General features: G+C 37.7%; 1 protein-coding gene across 1 annotated transcript; it reads left to right on the top strand.

The window, feature by feature from the left end:
* Positions 1 to 1,208: 1,208 nt before the first annotated feature.
* LOC139712401 (small ribosomal subunit protein mS39-like) lies at positions 1,209 to 11,788 on the top strand. Its single transcript, XM_071624226.1, has 7 exons — positions 1,209 to 1,223; positions 1,937 to 2,016; positions 3,977 to 4,045; positions 4,664 to 4,705; positions 5,827 to 5,890; positions 10,167 to 10,261; positions 11,725 to 11,788. The coding sequence occupies exons 1-7, from the start codon at positions 1,209 to 1,211 to the stop codon at positions 11,786 to 11,788; spliced, it is 429 nt and encodes a 142-aa protein (XP_071480327.1).
* The last annotated feature ends 7,477 nt before the right edge of the window (positions 11,789 to 19,265 follow it).

Raw genomic sequence — 19,265 nt, 5'->3', positions numbered from 1 at the left:
GAAACTAGTTTACCATAACAGCAAGCAGAAATCTTGCAAGCTGATTGGCTGTTGGTATGGTACAAATGTAGTTGCTGTCACAATAACCTACTGTAAATGTAACCTTTTGTACAGACAACTCTAAATATGAGATATGTGTGGAAATGTCTAGCCAATGCTTCAGTAGATGTGGTGTTATATGCCTATTGAAAAAAAAAAGCTTCTACTTGAAGTTTGCACCCAAAATTTGATAGAGATTGGCAATCGTAGGAGAGAACTTTGAAAGTTCAGATTCTTCCTCTGTTGAACCTAACTCCATTGGTTTTGTTTGGGTTGTAATTTGCCAGATGAGTCACTGAGTCCAACATCTTGACAATTTCAGGTTACCCAGGTTTTCTTGCATAAATTTAATTTCTTAATCAGTGTCTTTGTATAGAACACAGAGAGATGCATTGTTCTGTGCAAACTTACTCAATTAAAGTGAAGCCTAAGATTCAACACCAGGAAGTCCCCCTCCCTCATCACACACACAATGTTGGTGAGTTTTAAACCTTGCCAACGAACCCTGAGCAATTATGCGTTTTCTACAATTGCCATGACTGAAAGTTTTCGTCATTTCTGAATTCCACCCCGTTTATCCAGACATCTGCATGTACGGCCACAGATACCGGCAGCATGTCCTAGAACTGCTCATCCAGGTGATGGCGACGTCCACTGATGCAAGTTCAGAGGTGTGTAAAGAAGCGGAGAGTGTCCACGTGGAAATAACATGACTATTGTGTTTGCATGATGAGAAAGCAGTTATTTAAAACTACAAAAGAAATGAAGATTTAGTCTAAGCCAGATGAATGATGGGGAAGTGTCCTTTTTAGGAAATAAGTGGGTTTGTTTGTTTGTTATTTTAAAATAGTAAGAATAGTGATGAAGTGTATCCTCTATTGCAGGATATAAAAAGCAGGCCATCAAAAAAGTTTCCACGTAGAAATACAACTGATGATCACACACACCCCATATTAATGCTTTTTGATGTTTGAGCTTTGTAATGTATTGCAAAAACCGTTGATTCCCGGACATGGACATAAAGATATTGTTACCATTATCGCGAGACACGTCATGATGCAAAAATCGACCCAATTTGATTTTGTTTTGAGAACATCGTAAGAGTTTGCCCTGAGCGTTATCAGAGGGAACCTTGTGTGAAGAGAAATTCCAAACTTTTTAACCCCACAATGCAAGGAGCCCCAGTAGGTCTGCAGGATTTGATGCCCTCAGTCATACTCTCTTCACTGTAGATTAAAAAAAAAAAAATTTATTTGTCCCGCGCATCATGTGTGAACGGTGGCAAATGAACCCAAGTTTTACATCGTGATACAAAATCTGTATTAGCACTGATGAATGGCCATGCTGGACCTTTCCTGCACTGGATGTCCATGTTTTGTTTCCTCTATTGTTTATGCTCATATCCTTTGAATCTGAGCAACATATTTGATTAGTAGAATACAATTTTAGTCACACTCACTCCCTCTTTTCTTTTTCATTCTTCAATCTCATCCTCTTTCTCTTTGTCCTTTCTCTCCCTCTAAGTCTGGGTACCGATCCATCCTTCCATCCATCCATATACCATCTATCTATCTATCTATCTATCTATCTATCTATCTATCTATCTATCTATCTATCTATCTATCTACCTACCTACCTACCTGTCTACATCTCTATATCTCTTTCTATCTATCTATTATCTATCTTTCTATTTTTCTATCTATCTATCTACCTCTTTTTTTCTTTCTATGTATCTACATCTCTATCTCTCTTTCTGTCTATATATCTATCTTTTAATCTATCTATCTATCTGTTGATCTATCTCTCTATCCATTTATCTATCTTTCTATCTATCATTCTATCTGCCTATGTATCTATCTATTCTTATTTTATCTATCTATCCATCTCTTTCCAACAGATGAAGTCAAAGTTTTGTTCCATTGCACTAGACATCATTGCAGCCGCTAGAGAATCCAAGAGGAGGGTTGATTCCATCCAGTAAGTAGTCTTAAACCAGAAATAACAATTACACAGACAAAAGAAAAACAAAACAAAACAAATGTAAGCGCTTATACCATCTAGTGGTTTGACTGGCTGTTTGTGTGTTTTTCTTTTACCCATGCAGTTGGGCAATAGGCAGGATGCTAGAGTCTATGCCTGTAATAGTTTTGAGCAAAATTGTGTAATCTTCCTCACCCCTTGTTCTTGCCTACTTCTGCGTGGAGGGGCGTAGATAAGCTTGTTGATGTTGCCTTATTTGGCAAAGATGCCATGACGTAGGGCCCAGCTACCTTGGATGAGGTCCAAACCTACCAAAGGTTCAACTCGATATGTAGGGCAAAGCTGCAAAAATTCTTGAATTCCTGCCAAATGAGTGTTATTGGAGGGGGTGGGGGTGAGGGTTTCTAGGCTGCCAGAGGCTTTGTTTTATGTGTTTTCATATTACAGGGCAAACAAATATTTAGAATTTGTCTAAGGGTAGAGGTCTTCTCTTTGAGAGGGAGGAAAAGAAGCAAAAAGAATACCATAAACTTTTGGTTCTGGAGGAGCGCGGCTGTTTAATTTGGAAGGAGTCCAAACATGTTGACAGCAAACTTTGCGCTGTTTGTACTTGGCCCCCTCTGCACATCTGGGATGGTTCAAGGTTTGGGGAAAAACGTTTGCTTTTGCGCTCCATGCGGGGTGTTTATCCCATTGAATACTGCAGCAGATGTTCAAATTCTTTGCATTCTTTAGGAGAGGTCATTCTGTCGTCAACTTCCTCCACACGTGACCTCTGAGAGAGATCGAGAATCGGAAGATTTCTCGAGAAGTCCCGTGTTTATTCTTGTCAAGTAAACGGCCACCGCACGTTCAAGTCGACTTCAAGAAATGTAGGAAAAGCAAGCAATTCAATGGGGAGAGGTTTCATTATTGTTGGTCATAGAAGAAAGTTATGAAATGTTGCTCAAACTGCTGCAGATTTGGCAGATTTTAGCTCAAACTGCTGTAAATTTGGCCAATTTCATCTGGGGCATAAATTGTTTGAAAACTCTAAAATTGCTTCCTATGACTTTGATTGGAGATTACACTTAGAAACATAGGCATGACCAAACTCTTTTATCATCTCCTTCTAAACCCAAACAAAAGTGTGCTATTAGCATTATTCTTGTAGTCTTTTGCAACCAACCACACGGAGCCAAAAATAGTATTGAGATTTACTGTGTCACATAGAGGTCCATTAACCTGATGAGTTCAAAATATGTAATTTTCTAGGTTTGTTTTTAGTAGTTTCACCCACATGTTTTTTTGTCACTGCTGTTGATTCATGCCTTTGTCGGGGCATATCTTTTGTGTCATAAATATTGAGGTTTTCTGTATTTTGGTTTTTGGGAAGGCAAGGAGGTTGAACATGATAACATGACTGCACAATCTGCCAGAAACACAGGGATTCCTGGCAGCCCAGCGAAGCATGCTTTTTTTCGCCAATTTCCTCTGCTGCATCACTGACCCCATTTTATGTTTGATTGCTCATTGTGAAATCTCACTGGTAATTTGACTTAGAGTAATTTTCTTCTTCTGTTTTCAAGAACAATGGCAATTCATATGTGGATATCATTTTCATCTATGTTTATCCATTTAATTCAAAATACACATGATATGTAGTTTACACATGTGCATACACACATGTATACACTTATGCATACTTTAACAGTTAAACGATTTTGAGGCGCAGACCAAACTAAAGTAGACTGAAATCATCAGAAACATGATATCTGCAGGCCGCACTCTGCTCCTCTCCTTTTCTCTAGAAGCAATTAAAAAAAACCATCAGAGAGCAGACAACATACCAATTGTATACAGTTGCATAGTTTTGTATGGGTTGCCGTCCTTCATTGTTCCTTGTGTGCACAACAAGAAGTTTTAAAAGAAAGATGCTGTGGTCACTTTCTATTGTTGTGTTTTGTTTCCTCGTTAGATTTGGCACTTTGACCATGGACTACCTGGTTAGCATCTGTCTACAGGCCAGAGAACTGGACGCATCATGGTAAGAGTCAATCGTGGGACGGATTAGGGAATGTCGCCACCCGCTGAATTCATATTCAGGTCGTGCGACCCCGTGCTTAGTGTTGTGTGACATGCGCTCAAGTGCAGCAAAATTCATGGCACATGAGCTGAGAGCAATACATATCATGATGTTACTTGGCTGTGTTCAGTATTTCATGGTGGAAGCAGCTACAACCAGCACTCCTACCAAGTCCTGATTCTGCAGAGGGCTTCCGGGAAGAAATACAATTCAATGTTTATTTGATGAAAATTGGTTTTTAAATGGCTGAGATATCCAAAACAGAGCAATCTTTATAAAAGGTGGACCCACCTTTTATTATGATTGCTTTGTTTTACCTTGTTTCTGGATGCGTCAGCCATTCCAAAACCGATTTTCATCAAATAAACTTTGAATTCCTTATAGAATGGTATGCTCTGTACGATTTCATACGTGGTTTCTTCGTATCTATCAAAGAGTTGAAAGCCCATTCCTCATCTCCACCAATGCTATACCATCCCTTTAACAAGTATCTGTCTTAATTGCTTTGTTTGCCTGTTTGTTGGTAATCTGGTGTTGTTGTAGAGAGTTAATATCACACCTTTCTCTTTGTCATTTCAGGGAAGCCTTACAGTTGTTCAAGGAAACCCAGAAGGTCCCGAGGTATGTCTTGCAGCCTCTATCTGCAGATTAATCTCATTTTCTTTGACTTTGTAGTTGGATAGGTTGTAAAGCTAGTTGCTCAATGCTTTGCGTGAACTAACAACTTTTTAATTGTCATGAAAGTTGTATTATCTGTGATTTGATATCAAAACAGTTGACTTCAGTAACTGATATCCCATTATCTTTTTTTTTTTAAATCTCATTGTTGCCATCAACCTAGTCATTATTAGCCTTTGTTGATTCATCTAATCAGAAAACTAGCGTGGTGTCAACCCCTAACATGTGACTAGCATATACATATATGTATATATATATATATTTTTTTTTTTTTTTTTTTGGCCTCCTACTGAGTGCTATGTGCATGTTTACATGTTTTATACTGTATTGTACACAAAGCTGATAACATTGTTGAGTTAATAATCCCCAGCTACTCTGGCTCTACCCATTTGCTAGTTCAATCTTCTTGCTGGGAGTGAAGCACAGTTATGAATCATGAAGCCACCATATAAAATCAGGCGCTGCGGGATTAGCACCTTGGCCCCCTGCTGAAAACTCGATGGGTGAATTGAGGGTTGATAGATCGAGTCCTCTGCCCTAAACTCCGCATCAACTTTGAAGCTTAAACAAGGGTTACAGATTTTCTTGGTAGTACCCAAGGGCAGCATTATGTTGTTAATGTTTGCATAAATTTCGTCGAGGGTGGCTACGCTTGTAAATCATTGTATCAAGAAAACTCAGAAATCAAAAAATCAAATTTATGTCAGCAAACTGGCAGCGGGGGTGGCTCAGCTTATATGTCACCTATCTAGGCAACCCTAAAATTCTTGTTTCTGGTATAACCTTTTGCTGTTGACATCTTCGCATTAGAATGATTGTTCCATTGTATCTATATACATTATTAATGTCTAGGACATGATGTGATATGGCAGTCTTTTATCATTTTTATACTACATGATGATGATGATGATGATGATGACAACGACGGCGATGATGATGATTATTATCATTATCATCGTTGGTATTGTTTTTATGATGTCAGAACTTGTAGAAGTAGTAGTCGTGTGAAGTTATTATTACTCGCCTTTTAACTTCCCTTCTTTTAATGTTGCCAATTTTCACAGCCTTGCTGTTCTCGAGGACTTCTTGCAAATTTGTGTGGATGAGCAGGAAGTGACAAAAGCTCTGGTAAGGGTCACACTTGCAAGATTTTTTTTTTTTTAAACTGTAGATATATTACAATTATCTTGCAGGGAAGGCATCAGTTTTTCAGAGTGGATGTCTTGTCATTGTTCCAAAGGCAAGATTGTTGTATTCAGGTAAGTTCTTAACATACAATGTATCAAGTCACTTGTTTAGGTTTTCGTTGCAATCCAAATCTATCAGACTGTAGTGAGGTGATGTTTGAAAATGCTTAATGTATTGGTGAACTCCAACCCAGTTAAATTCTATCTCTCCTTCTCCTTCTTCTTCTTCTTCTTCTTTTTCTTCTTCTGCTTTGTCTTCCCTTAAAGTGCAGACTCCACCGTTGAAGTGTAATAGCCATAATGCATGATTCAAAGGCTGTATATATATGGTTTATTTTGCTCAGATGTTGTATTGATAGCTGTTGCCTACCTAGACACGGCAAGGTACCGAATTGATTTTCCGGTGTGGGTGTCAGTCGGCTCCGGAGCAATCATTAAGGAGAGCTCTTTATTGAACACACCCTGTGACAGAAAGGTCATATAATCCCATCTATGAGCACTTACTTGCACTCGTATTTGGTCATTAGGAGTGAAGCAGTTCTGATTTATTCATTATTCCTTTCATTCATTTGAGGGTGATGCCTGAGGCTATTTTTTTTTTCAATCAATAATGCACATTGTGCTTGTAACTGGGACAAGAGCAATAAACTAAATGGAATTCCTCAGTCACATAAGGTTGTCTAACACACAGCACGGAAATAATAAGCCAGTTCGGAGTTCCACTTTGGGCATGAGCAAAGCGTGAGCATGATGATGATGATAATAATAATAGTAATAGTAATAGTAATAGTAATAGTAATAGTAATAATAATAGTAATAGTAATAGTAATAGTAATAAGATAATAATATGATATGATAATAATAATAATAATGATAATGATAATGATGATGATGATGATGATGATGATGATGATGATAATAATAATAATAATGATAATAATAATAACAATAATTAATAATAATAATGATGATGATGATAATAATAATAATAATAATAATAATCAGAAATTAAAAATTGATGATAATAATAATAATAATGATATATGAGACTTATAAGGTGCCAGATCCGTCTAATACAGGTGTTGTAGTTAGATGCTTGAGGTGCAGTCATGTGCAAGATTGTACATTTACGTGCAGGTACATAAGAGAAAGAAAACGACAAAGTGAAACAGTACAGGACATATGTACAAATAATGATTATCAATTATTGTAAGCCACATTAAACAAAGTAAGTCCTGAGATTATTCTTAAATACTCCAACAGAGTTACTATTCTTAATAAACTGAGGGAGTGAGTTCGATGGAGAAAAAAACAAACATATCTGGCCATTACCGTATTTCAGCTAGGAATGTCTGGTGGTAATGTAAGAGGTAGTAATGATTATGACAAGTACTTGTGTTAACATGATAGTAGGAATGTGTAAAAGTGAAGGTCAAAGGTCACTGCACTTTAAGAAAATGGCATTTCCAGCCTTAACTTTAGGCTAGGACTTTCCAGTAAACAATGTAAGATCATCGGGCAAGGACAGAAGTAAAGAACAATTACTGTTGTATGCTTAATAGTGTGATTAACCCGTTGAGGATGAGTCCCGAGTATACTCGCGCAAATGTCCGTTGGAAATGCGTGTTGTAGTGAAATCAGCCTGTCCTCAATGGGTTAATGGTTAGAGTGGTGACGGTCAGTGGTTATGGTCAGACTGCCAAACTTTGCTCTTATGTTTGTGGATAGTAAAGCTGAGAAATGTTTCATCGCATCACAACTAAAGCATATGTTCAAGTAATCTTTGATGGAGGATTTCATTGTAATGAGTTACTGTATAAGCTGTTATTTTTACGAGGGTTTAATTTTCGCGAATCACGGTTTGATCGCGAATTTAGCAACACATGAAAATGTTGCCATGCGCTAGATTAATAATGCATTAATTGATAGCGTCGGTGTCAATTTGCGAAAACAACATCTCGCAAAAATGGCTGTGACCTTTGCATTCGCGAAAATAACCGCTTATACAGTATAACGTCCCAATGATATTGATGCTAGGAGTCAAATTTCCAAGTTAAAGACAAATATTAATCTGTTTGTGAGCTGGCTCGAGAAATGTTAAAAAGGATGTGGGCAGACTTTGATGTACTAAAAGGACGGCATAGGCCCGGCAGTGCTTTCAGTTAATTTTCCTTTTTGACATTTTTTTCCTCAGTGACATTAAAGGTCCTGTTTACCTTTGGGAGCAGTGATTTAAAAAATGTTCAAGATATCACATTTGATGCATATGAGTAGGTCTGTTATATCACAAAACATCCTACCATATACAATTTTTGCAATAAAGCCTAAAATATACGGAGATTTTAGTGTTTTTATGCCTCCGCCAACGAAGTGGCCGGAGGCAGTATGTTTTCGGGTCGTCCGTCCCGTTTTGTTTTTGTCGATATCTCAAGAACCGTGTGGTGGTTTTACATCAAACTTGGTATGAGGGTATATCCTGGGGGGATGATACTTTGTTTGGATTTTAGGGTCACGGGGTCAAAGGTCAAAGGTCACAGGTTATTTTGTGAAAAAAAAGGTTGAAAATTCATGTTTTTCTCCATATCTCGCAAATGGTTCAAGGTATCTTCATGGAACTTAGTATATATGCTTGTTCCAATGGGCAGTGATTATCTAGGGAAGTTGGGGTCTTGGTTCAAAGGTCAGGGGGTCAAAGGTCAAGGTCAACTCCTCAAAATATCACTACTTTCCTTATATTTATGCAATGCCTGAAGGTTTTTTTTTTGACTTGATGTATGCATGTATTACCCGATATATATTCTGTGGGAAGTTTCTTGCCAAAAGGTCAAAAGGTCAAAGGTCAAGTGAAAGTGTTGAATTGCACTTTTTCCTCCATATCTCAAAAGTAAGTCAAGGTATCATCATGAAACTTGTACATATTTATGCATGTTCAACCTAACAGTGATTCTCTTTGGAACTGTAAGGTCAAAGGTCAAAGGCCAGGTTTAGATAATGCTATTTTCTCATTTGATACTGAAATTATACTTTTTCTCAGTACCTTGAAAATTACTCAATGCATAAACTTATAAAAAGGGTCAAAAGTCAAGTAAAAATCATCAGTTCCCCAAATACCTGCACTCTGACATTTTAATCATTCATCCAATTGAACCTAGTTCTAGGAAAGTGAACATTCAGCACATTTGTGGCAAACCTGTCATTTTAATATTTTGCCAATTGTGTGAAACTGTCATCACACATTGTCAAGACATTGTACTATAGACCTATTAGGAGAACTATGCATTATGGCGGAGGCATATCAGTCACCGTAGCGATATATCTAGTTCTCAATAAATCATAACTGTAGACAGTTTAGTCGGGAAGCATTTTTATTAAAGCTATTGTTCACATTTTGTGTATTTAACAATACTTAACATCAATTTTACTGATTCAAATTTTTACCCGGGTTGTTTCTATCACTAACTCACATTTTAGAACTATTTTAAAGCACTGATGCTGGGTGTTTGTTTCATCTGCAAATGGTAAATTTATGCCTTTAAGAATAGTTCATTATGTTCGTCATAAAGAAGATGTCGTTGGATCAAGGAGAGACAAAGCCTTACACCTAAATAAGTTCTAAGGAGGCGTGGAGCCATACATCATTCTTGTCCTTGTTATCTCTCATCGTTGGTTTCGTTAATTTGCTTGTTTGTAACTATTTTCAATTCTGCTTGATACCTTCATCATCCCCTCATTAAAGGAAGATGAGCAAAATGCGTGCTCGTTTCCTTTTGCCCTGCCTTGTTGACGTCCGCACTAAGCTGGACGAAAATCTCGGCCATACATCACGCGCCTAATTCTCCCCGTGACCAGACCCCAATCACGCGCGGTGCATTGGATGCTCGGCTTATCTGGCCAGTGGAGAAATCAGAAAAATTAGGAAATCTTCTCAGAGACCGTGATGAGAAAATGCATCTCGTGTTGTTATTGTTGAGTTGTTGTTGCATCCTTGGCTTCAACGGATGACCACAATTAGAGGGGGAAATCCCTGCCATTCATCATGCTGCTACTTTTCTCTCTGCCCTAGCACGTCAGTGCCTCACCGCAGATACTTTTTGCTTCGGAAATGGAGAGATTTGTGGAGATGAGAGAATTATTCCTATTTTATTTGTGTGAGAGAGAGAGAGAGAGAGGTTGTGAAAAGAGATAATAGTGACCCCCTTTTCTCTCTCTCTTCTCAGGCGTGTCTGCAGATGGGTGTTGTGAGTGGATTGACCGGCGCACTGGGGATGGCCGACAAGATAAAGGCAGAGTTTACACTCAGCACCGAGCAGAGGTAAGCAGTCCACACAATCCTGTCCTCATCAGCTGGACACCATTTTCTAGATGGGTATTTTCACGGGAAAAGGGTACATTTCAGGGATGTCAGGTTGTTTTCTGTTTCCTGTGTACATTACTCTCCAATACAATACAATCTTTATAATAGAACACTTTAATGAGAGATTACTTTGCCCCAAAATTGCTTCACAGACGCAATCTATTCAGAATTTTTGCCACAAAGGAGATTTTGAGGGTAACGTAGGTAACACTACAGACATCTACTGAATGTACTAACATATGAAGGTCAAATAATAAATGTTCATAAAAAATATGTTGTTTTTCAACTGAATAGCCTAATATTGATTTGAAAAGATTATAACTTCACTAAAATCCTGTTGAATGCTGTGTTTTATACCCATTCTAGACTTAGTTGGGAATGTACGTAACATGGACAGACAAAACTTTCGCATTTTTGTCCTTCCAGTGTTACGTTACCTCAAAAATTTTTGTTTTGGCCAAAATTCTAATAGACTGCTTCTTTGAAGAAACTTTGGGGCAAAATTATATTTCATAAAAGTGTTCTTAAAGATTGTATAGTATTGGGGGTTAGTGCACATTGGAAATAGAAAATAACCTGATATCCCTGAAGTGTACCTTTCTACTTTGGAAATGCAGAAATACCACCCAGAGCAAAAACAAGATCATCTGTTTTCCACAGGTGACTTCTTTTCTTTTCTCTCTCCATCCTTCTCTCTCTTTCTCTCTATCACTCTCTTTTTTCAGTAACCGCATTCACTGGTGTTCTTTTTTTTTTGCATTGCAAAACAGACCGCACAGCTATATTTAAACTCCTATTTTATAAAAGATATTCTACATGAATATCATGTTTGGTGGTCTACCAAATGCAGCATAGTGTATCGTACGAATGTAGAAGCTTCGTGAGTGATGTAAAAAAAAAAGTAATACTAATTCTAGGAAGCAGAGCTGCTTAGCAGGAAAAGAGAAATTTGATATCTTTCAGCTCTAATCCCACACTCTAAATACTCTTATAATTTGGCAAACTTTCAACAGTTTGTATTGTAGTCAGTTCACGTACAGCTCATATTGAAATGAAAGTACACTTACAATAATATTCAGGGATGATCTCAAATACTTTTGTCATGACAGATGCTTTGTCACGACAAATGTTGGTATGGAGTGTAAAGGGATGGTACAGTTTTGGTTTAGATTGGGCTGCAGGTTTCCAAATTTGTGTTTGTGTTTGTGTTTATGAGATAATGAGAAACCTCTTGGGAAGTATGATAGAACATGTAATTTTTATTTAACGTCCCAAGGACGTTATACTGGGAGTCCACTGTACTGTAGGTCTGTTTGGAGAATAATGCGATATGGTGGAGGCTTACCAGTCGCCATCAGTAACATTTCTAGTTTGTGGGGTTTTGTGTTCATGTGTGTTTCTCTGCGCTTTTTTTTTTAAAGGAAACATCTGGAGGACATTGTGATGGAAGAGGAGATGCTGTCGGGTCAAAGTTCAGTGCTCTAGGCGGCGGCATGGGGGCACCTGTTGGCCCCCGCCTGTATCTCTCCCCCCTGAGCCCCTCCTGCCCTACGCGTCGCCCAGGCCTGCCTTTCTTCCTCTGGGACTTGATGTGACGTGACACCTAAAGCTGGCAGCAGTCATACTGACTTTGACGAAGGGTTGCTGCATCTCTGCAGCCCCATCATGTGTGAAGAGCAACGGGAGCTTAACTTCTCAACAGTTTTGAGAAGAGAAGGAATTTAAAGTATATATGTGACCCTGCATCACAAAACCAACAAAAAGTCACCAGACATGGATTTTTAGTTGAGGGCAGATATTAAAAGAGCAGATTCTAAGCTTTAAAATGATGTACAACTCAATTGAAATGGTTTCTCCTGACCTATCTACATATTGGAAAGAAAGCACACACTTTGGAAAGGTGTGAACTGAGAAAAGAGGCTCTGAAGTAAAGGGTCTATTCAAGCGCTTAATCTTTCAACACACTTTCCAATTCTTTTTATGACCCCAAACTTAAGAATAATGGAGACGAAGAATAGCTTTTTCAGAAAGTATGAAAACTCAAGATTGACTCGGCTGACCTGTTTCATCTTTTTGAGATCCTCACGCAAAATCGAGGGCTGCGACTTTTTGTTCGTTTTGTGATGCACGGTCACATATTATATATATGTGTTCTATGATTCTCTCACTTCCAACTGGAACGCTGAGGTCTGCAGCAAGAAGATGAACAAACTCTTTCTGAGTCTTCAGGAGATCCTTCTGAAAATACACCACTCTTGCAAGCTCCCAACCTACAATTAGAGACTCTACAAGAGTCAAGGTGTACCATCATAACTTCACCTAATTTGCATTTGTAGTTGTGACCAGCAATCGTACTTGTTGAAAACATATGCAATTTTAAAACTCTATGACTTGATATGCTGTTTGATTGTAGAAGATTTTCCCTCCTCTGTTTGTTTTGATTTCGCTCTTTGTGCCCATACCAAGATTAATAATAAAAATGAAGAGAATTTTGCCAAGATGGTAGATTTCAACTGGTCCACATGAATCTTTGCATTTTGATAATGCATTATTACATCAGTCGTTTTCTGTGAAACAATTGTACTACTGTATACGCTATAATTTTCGCGTACATAAATTTTGCCATACCAAGATTAATAATAAAAATGAAGAGAATTTTGCCAAGATGGTAGATTTCAACTGGTCCACATGAATCTTTGCATTTTGATAATGCATTATTACATCAGTCGTTTTCTGTGAAACAATTGTACTACTGTATACGCTATAATTTTCGCGTACATAAATTTTGCCATACCAAGATTAATAATAAAAATGAAGAGAATTTTGCCAAGATGGTAGATTTCAACTGGTCCACATGAATCTTTGCATTTTGATAATGCATTATTACATCAGTCGTTTTCTGTGAAACAATTGTACTACTGTATACGCTATAATTTTCGCGTACATAAATTTTGCCAAGATGGTAGATTTCAACTGGTCCACATGAATCTTTGCATTTTGATAATGCATTATTACATCAGTCGTTTTCTGTGAAACAATTGTACTACTGTATACGCTATAATTTTCGCGTACGTAAATTTTCGCGAATTGTCGCTGTCACACATTTTCGCGAGTGGTTAAATTTGCAATTGAGGGACCAGAGAAAATATGAAGTAGCAAAGAAAGTGTGAATTTTCAACTTACTAGCAAATAAGAATGATACTAGTTATACACTGCATGAAAAAAAATTACCAAACTCTGCGAACTAGTAAGTTAGAATTCAACATTTTTGAAGTGGTTAAGTCGATTGCGTTAGACTTCTGACGAGTGGTCCCCTTGCGATAATGGATTGGCTCTCTAGTACAGTATTCGTAAGTAGACATGGACGTGTGCGTGCTATACATGTATGTACGTAAACAAGCATAGCCAGTACACTGTATGGTCTGTTTGGTAAGCCATGACATGGTATACTAGTACTGAAATGTTCGTATAATCAAGGCAAGGGAATCATTTTGGAAGGTAATATTTTCGCGTGTTGTTAATTTTGCGAATAGCTCACGACTCGCGAAATTCGCGAAAATAAAACCCCCGCGAAATATATAGCGTATACAGTAACTTTTAAGATATACAGTGGACTCCCATTATAACGAAGTCCTCTTGACCGGCAATTTTCTTTCGTTTATATCGAAGTTTCGTTATAAGCAAACAAATAAACAATGAAGAACAAAGAGCGGATAATTTTGCGGCCTGAATTTTTACTTCATTGTAACCGCAATTTCGTGATAACTGTGTTCGTTATAACAGGAGTGCACTGTAAATGAATAATATGATAAGAGGTAATTATCAGTGATATGAATGATTTATCTGAAATGCTTTATGACATCATTGTTATTGTTTCTAATGCGCATCTGACTTGAAACATTCTTTTTTTTTTTGTCATGAAAACTGAAGTTAATCTGTGAGTGTCAAACTTCCTATGAATTATTTGTTGGACTTCAATTACATCTCTTGCAGGTTCAATTCACTCCCATGATAACAAACACTGTTATGTCAAAATTTCATTTCAACGCAGTAAAAATTCGGGTCCCAAAATTGTCATATATATATATATCTTCATATATTTCATTTGTTCTTCTGTAACAAATTTTCAATATAACGAAAGAAAGCTGCCTCTCCAAAGGACTTCATAATCATAGAAGTCTCCTACGCATTGCAATCATAAAGTGACTGAGGCATTATCTCCATATGTCAAGTTCTCAAAGAAGATCTTTAACTCTTTATGTGCCACGTTCACATGTCCGACTCAGTCGACGGCGTGCCAACTTCGCATATTCGGCTCAACAAACAAAGCCGCCGAAACCGATCGATAAATCGCTAATCACTGCTAATCCCGTGGCACAATGAAAACGCTTCTCGTGCTTTTGTTCCTCTCATTATACGGCCTGCATTCTATGTGGTGACTGACTATGAAGCGGTGTTCCCAACTAGATTGTGCAAAAGTCATGCCTTTACAGTAATGTAGCAACTTGTCATTCAAAAGAAAAATTATAAATAGATTCGTCATACAATTTATATCGAAACAAACTATGCCTACTATTATGCCCATCTTAACATAAATTTGTAGAAGTTATGCAAATTGGGAAAACAGAATTCTTTCTCAAAGCATGACAACCTTAGTGTCTCAGGATAACGTGGCACACAGGGGGTTTCCCCCATAGCACATAAAGAGTTAATAGATGAGTGCATTTCCAGTTGAAGACTCCGAGACGGTGTAAAACTTGAGCTGTCACCTAACTCAGTCAGATTGAGCACTCGTGATTGTGGTTGGGCAGGCCGTGCAGATTGCTCGAAGGGATGTTTCACAAAGAATTTAAGTCAATCTTAGATTTTAAGATCAACTTAAGATTATGTTTGGCTTTCTCACAAGAATGAAAATTTTTGAGACTTTTTCGTACAGGCATTTATTAACAAAATAAAGTAAGGGACAATAACAACAAAAAAATCTGTAAATTTTTATTTCAATTTGAAGTGGATTCTGAAAACAGTAGATAAAACTGAAATGAGAAACTAATGGCCTACAATGATTTTAAGTCAATCTTAACTTTAAAGTTCAACTTCATTTCTTTGTGAACTGCTCCTAGGATTTCCTTTCATTATGATATGTGTAATTGTATGAATGGAGTGAATTTTCGATCAGATATTGTCCAAAGGTGACGGACAATTCATCAAACTGCTGTGATTTTTATTGGAGATGTTTTGGTGGGGTTATCTTTCGACGATGGCTGGAAACAGATTTGTGTCTGATTTGCGCGCTGAACAGGTGACTGCATTTGGTGCCAGGGCGTTTGTAGGGCGTGGTAAATTTGTCCCAATATTTTGTAAACTATGATGCTGGTTGCACAAGTATATATGTGTACATGCACACTGCGATGGAGATAAACAGTCTTTTATATGTCAACATGCAAACCTTTTTACTTGTAAAATTCCATATTGAATTTTGTGGCAGGTTGCAGTGCAGAGAGAGAGTTGGGGGAAGGGAGAAGAGAGAGGGAGAGAATTGAAAAATGCTGTTGATGAAAGGTGAAAGTAGAGTATGAAGGGATATTTTATGACTCTCTTTACCCTTGGGTTAGATACATTTCATGGTCAGCTGCATGTATTCCTTATGTTTAGCACTGCAGGGGTACTTTTTGCAGGGATGTAACTCATTTTTCAAGGACATGATACATGTAGGAACCCATTGGGGTATTAAACATACAAACAAACAGACATAAAGATAAGTCCTTGAAAGAAAAGGAAATTACTGTGACTGTTCTTAATCAAGCCTTGTGCTTACAAAAAAAAAAGCTACAAAAGTAGCTGTCTGAAAATTTGGAGGACTGACAATTTTCGTACTGCCAGTGACTGATAGAGTGCAATTTCACACCAGGTTCAAGTTCACTGTAATAAATAAGCAAACAAATATTATGAGAGTAGTATCAACATCTGACCTTAAAAAAAGGGGGAAAAAGTAGGGAATATTACAAGTTTCAAATATTCTTATCAGACGATGGGGGGGGGGGGGGGGGGAGGTGCTGCAGGACCAGTTATGCATGGGAAGAAATATCATTTTGTTCGTGGTTTTTTTCTTGATCGAAAACATTAAGTTGTAATTACACATATATTTTGTGCAAAAATCAATATGAAGAGTTTTGAAGGGGATTGAAATACAATATGTATGTGTTTGTATATATATATATCGTCGCTGGGGTTACAAGACCTTGTATCTGCAATTTTGGTGAAAATGACTTTTTTGGATTAATGGTCAAATAATGGGTTAAGTGATGTCCTGTCCAAATCCCAACTGTCTTACTCCAAAAATGAAGCCACCACAGCATGTCAAAGGAAAGGCTATCCCATTCGCCACAGTACTTTGGCCGCCATGTTTTTTTGGCTCTCCTGAACATTTGACATTTTGTAGATATGAGGTCTTGTCGCCCCAGCGACGATATATATATATATATATATATATATATATATATATATATATATATATATATATATATATATATATATATACATACATACATACATACATACACACACACATACATATATATATATATATATATATATATATATATATACTAGGTGTTTCAAAAAATATTTCCCACTTTTGATCATTAATAGCTCAAAAACTATTCATCCGATAAAACTGTCATTGATATGAGAAATAGCTGAATAGTGTACAATTTTGTTGGAGGTGATTTGAATGTGAAAGCATAAATCAGTTTCATTAAATCTAAGATTGATTTTGAAATAAGGTTTCAGATTTGGTCAAATTTTAACCCTCTGTGCAAAGATTGAACTTTGCACAGGAACCAATGATGTGTATGTGAGTGTGTGCTGACAATGGCCCTGAACAATGGACATGCCTGAACCACCTGTTGACTAGGCATCAGTCTCGCACTCCTAGGCACGTGAATGCTTAATTAATAATGTGGGGATATGCTAATTATGCAGAGACATCAGCAACGGAGGGGCGCCCCCATGTGGCAGGCACCTCTCTGCTTGCTGTTCACAGGTGAGTTGATGGAAATGAGAACGTCGCAAATTACACAAGAATTTCAGTGCTTAGATGTTATGGTGCTGTATTATCAGTATTGGTAATTGTTATGAAGAGTTTCAGGGGCCAAATAGGCATATTATGTGGAGTGAGAGTGTTTGTCATAATTTACATGAAGCCATTCTATTTGTCTCTGGTTGATGGTGGTTTTGTTCAGTGACACTGAATGCACGGTAACCTATGTATGTACGTACCTGTGTTAAGTCGGTCTACGGACGTGTGTTGTGTGTACGGGCGTATGTAGTTAATTGCGGCTGCCGTAGTCTTGTACGCACGATGTATTCGTAGTGCAGTAGTACAATGCAAGGGCTGCAGGCCTGCGTAGGTTATACGTGACTTACGGTATTGAACAGTGTATTATGTAGCGCTGTGTAACAGTATAGGGCGTTGAGCGTGATCTGTGTACTCTGGTATTACATGGTGTAGTTGTAGTATGGGGCGCCTATAATAGTGTGATAAGGTGTTGAGTTGATGGTTTTTGATGGAAGCTATTGGCCTATACTACATTTTGGTAATGCATTTATGGTGATAGAGTTAAGGAGGATTGAAGTTTAACCGAGGTGTGTAGCGTAGGCACATTATAGGCACGATGTTGCAACGTTTGTAATGCATGTATGGTGAAAGAGATGATAAGAATCAAAGTTGATCAGAAGAGATGTGCAGCGTAGTAAAGGCACAATGTTCTTCAATTAAAGGGTTGTACAGAAATTCAGCCGAGGTTTTAATTAATAGAGGGAACCTTTGTATTGCATTCCTTAATGACTCGTGATGGTTGTATAGGTTGCGGTTATAGTGCTACAGCATAACTTTTGTAGTAGGAGGGTCTCGGTGTAAGAAGTGATGTGAGTTAATTATTTTGTTTAATTATAGGCTACAACGGGCGGGTTAGAGGTGTGTGTACTTAGTGTCGATGGTAACATTTGAGTTATGTAGAGGCTATGGTAAAGAAGGAGTTTGATAGAGGTGTCCCAGATGAGGCATTCTTTCTTTTAGGATTCCAATTGTTGTAGACGTGCATGAATATAATAATTATTGGATTAAGCCAGGGTACATTTGGATATACAGTAGTACCATAATTATATGTCTGACGTATCATATCATATACAAAACTTGTACTTTTTATGTCATGTGATAGTTCTCACAATACATTGCTTGCAGTTCGATCCTTAACGTGGAAGGTTATGAAAGACTCGGTAGTAATGTTGGGACGTATTTTAATACTGTGCCTCCTTTATAGTATTGTATGCGTATGTTTTTGAACAGTTGTGTCTAGTGAAATAACACAATGAGTTTTTAGGTTATATTCAGCTGTTGATGGCAGATGCTTCCATTAGTTATAAGATTATTGTTGATACCCCATTGTGGATTTTTATAGCTACAGAGACAAGAAAACTCACTTGGTATTTGTGTGTTATTATGAATGAGTTGTTTTGGTGTTAAACATGTGCGGATTTGATGATGTGCACATAGTGTTTCATGGGTTCTCCTAAAGTGCATTTTAGGAGCTGTAATTGTGTTATGACTATATTATGAGTCAATAAAAAAGACCTCTCTGCTTGCTGTTCACAGGACTCCTGTCGAGTGTTTGTCTTTATTGACTGCACGACCTCCCACCCGAACCCACGTGCCGTATAACCACATCTCCATCGTATAGACACACATACCCACACACACCGTCTTCACATCAATCCTGTCTTCTCCATCTCTCTCTTTCATTCATCCCCCACATTTCGGCCCACCCCCTACAATAATTCATGTGGATTGCCCTGGGCACTGCTAGTCTGCATTCATGCATGGTAAAGGGTAAAATGCATGCACATGGAAAAAGTAAGCACATGTTTCCATGTGCTTCATTCCAGCTGGCAATCATTTTCAAAT

This window comes from Diadema antillarum, unplaced genomic scaffold, assembly GCF_040938485.1.
Source record: "Diadema antillarum isolate AM-2024a unplaced genomic scaffold, OU_Dant_1.0 seq00001801_RagTag, whole genome shotgun sequence".
In the NCBI taxonomy this organism is placed as follows: domain Eukaryota; kingdom Metazoa; phylum Echinodermata; class Echinoidea; order Diadematoida; family Diadematidae; genus Diadema; species Diadema antillarum.
This window is presented reverse-complemented; position numbering and strand designations above follow the sequence as displayed.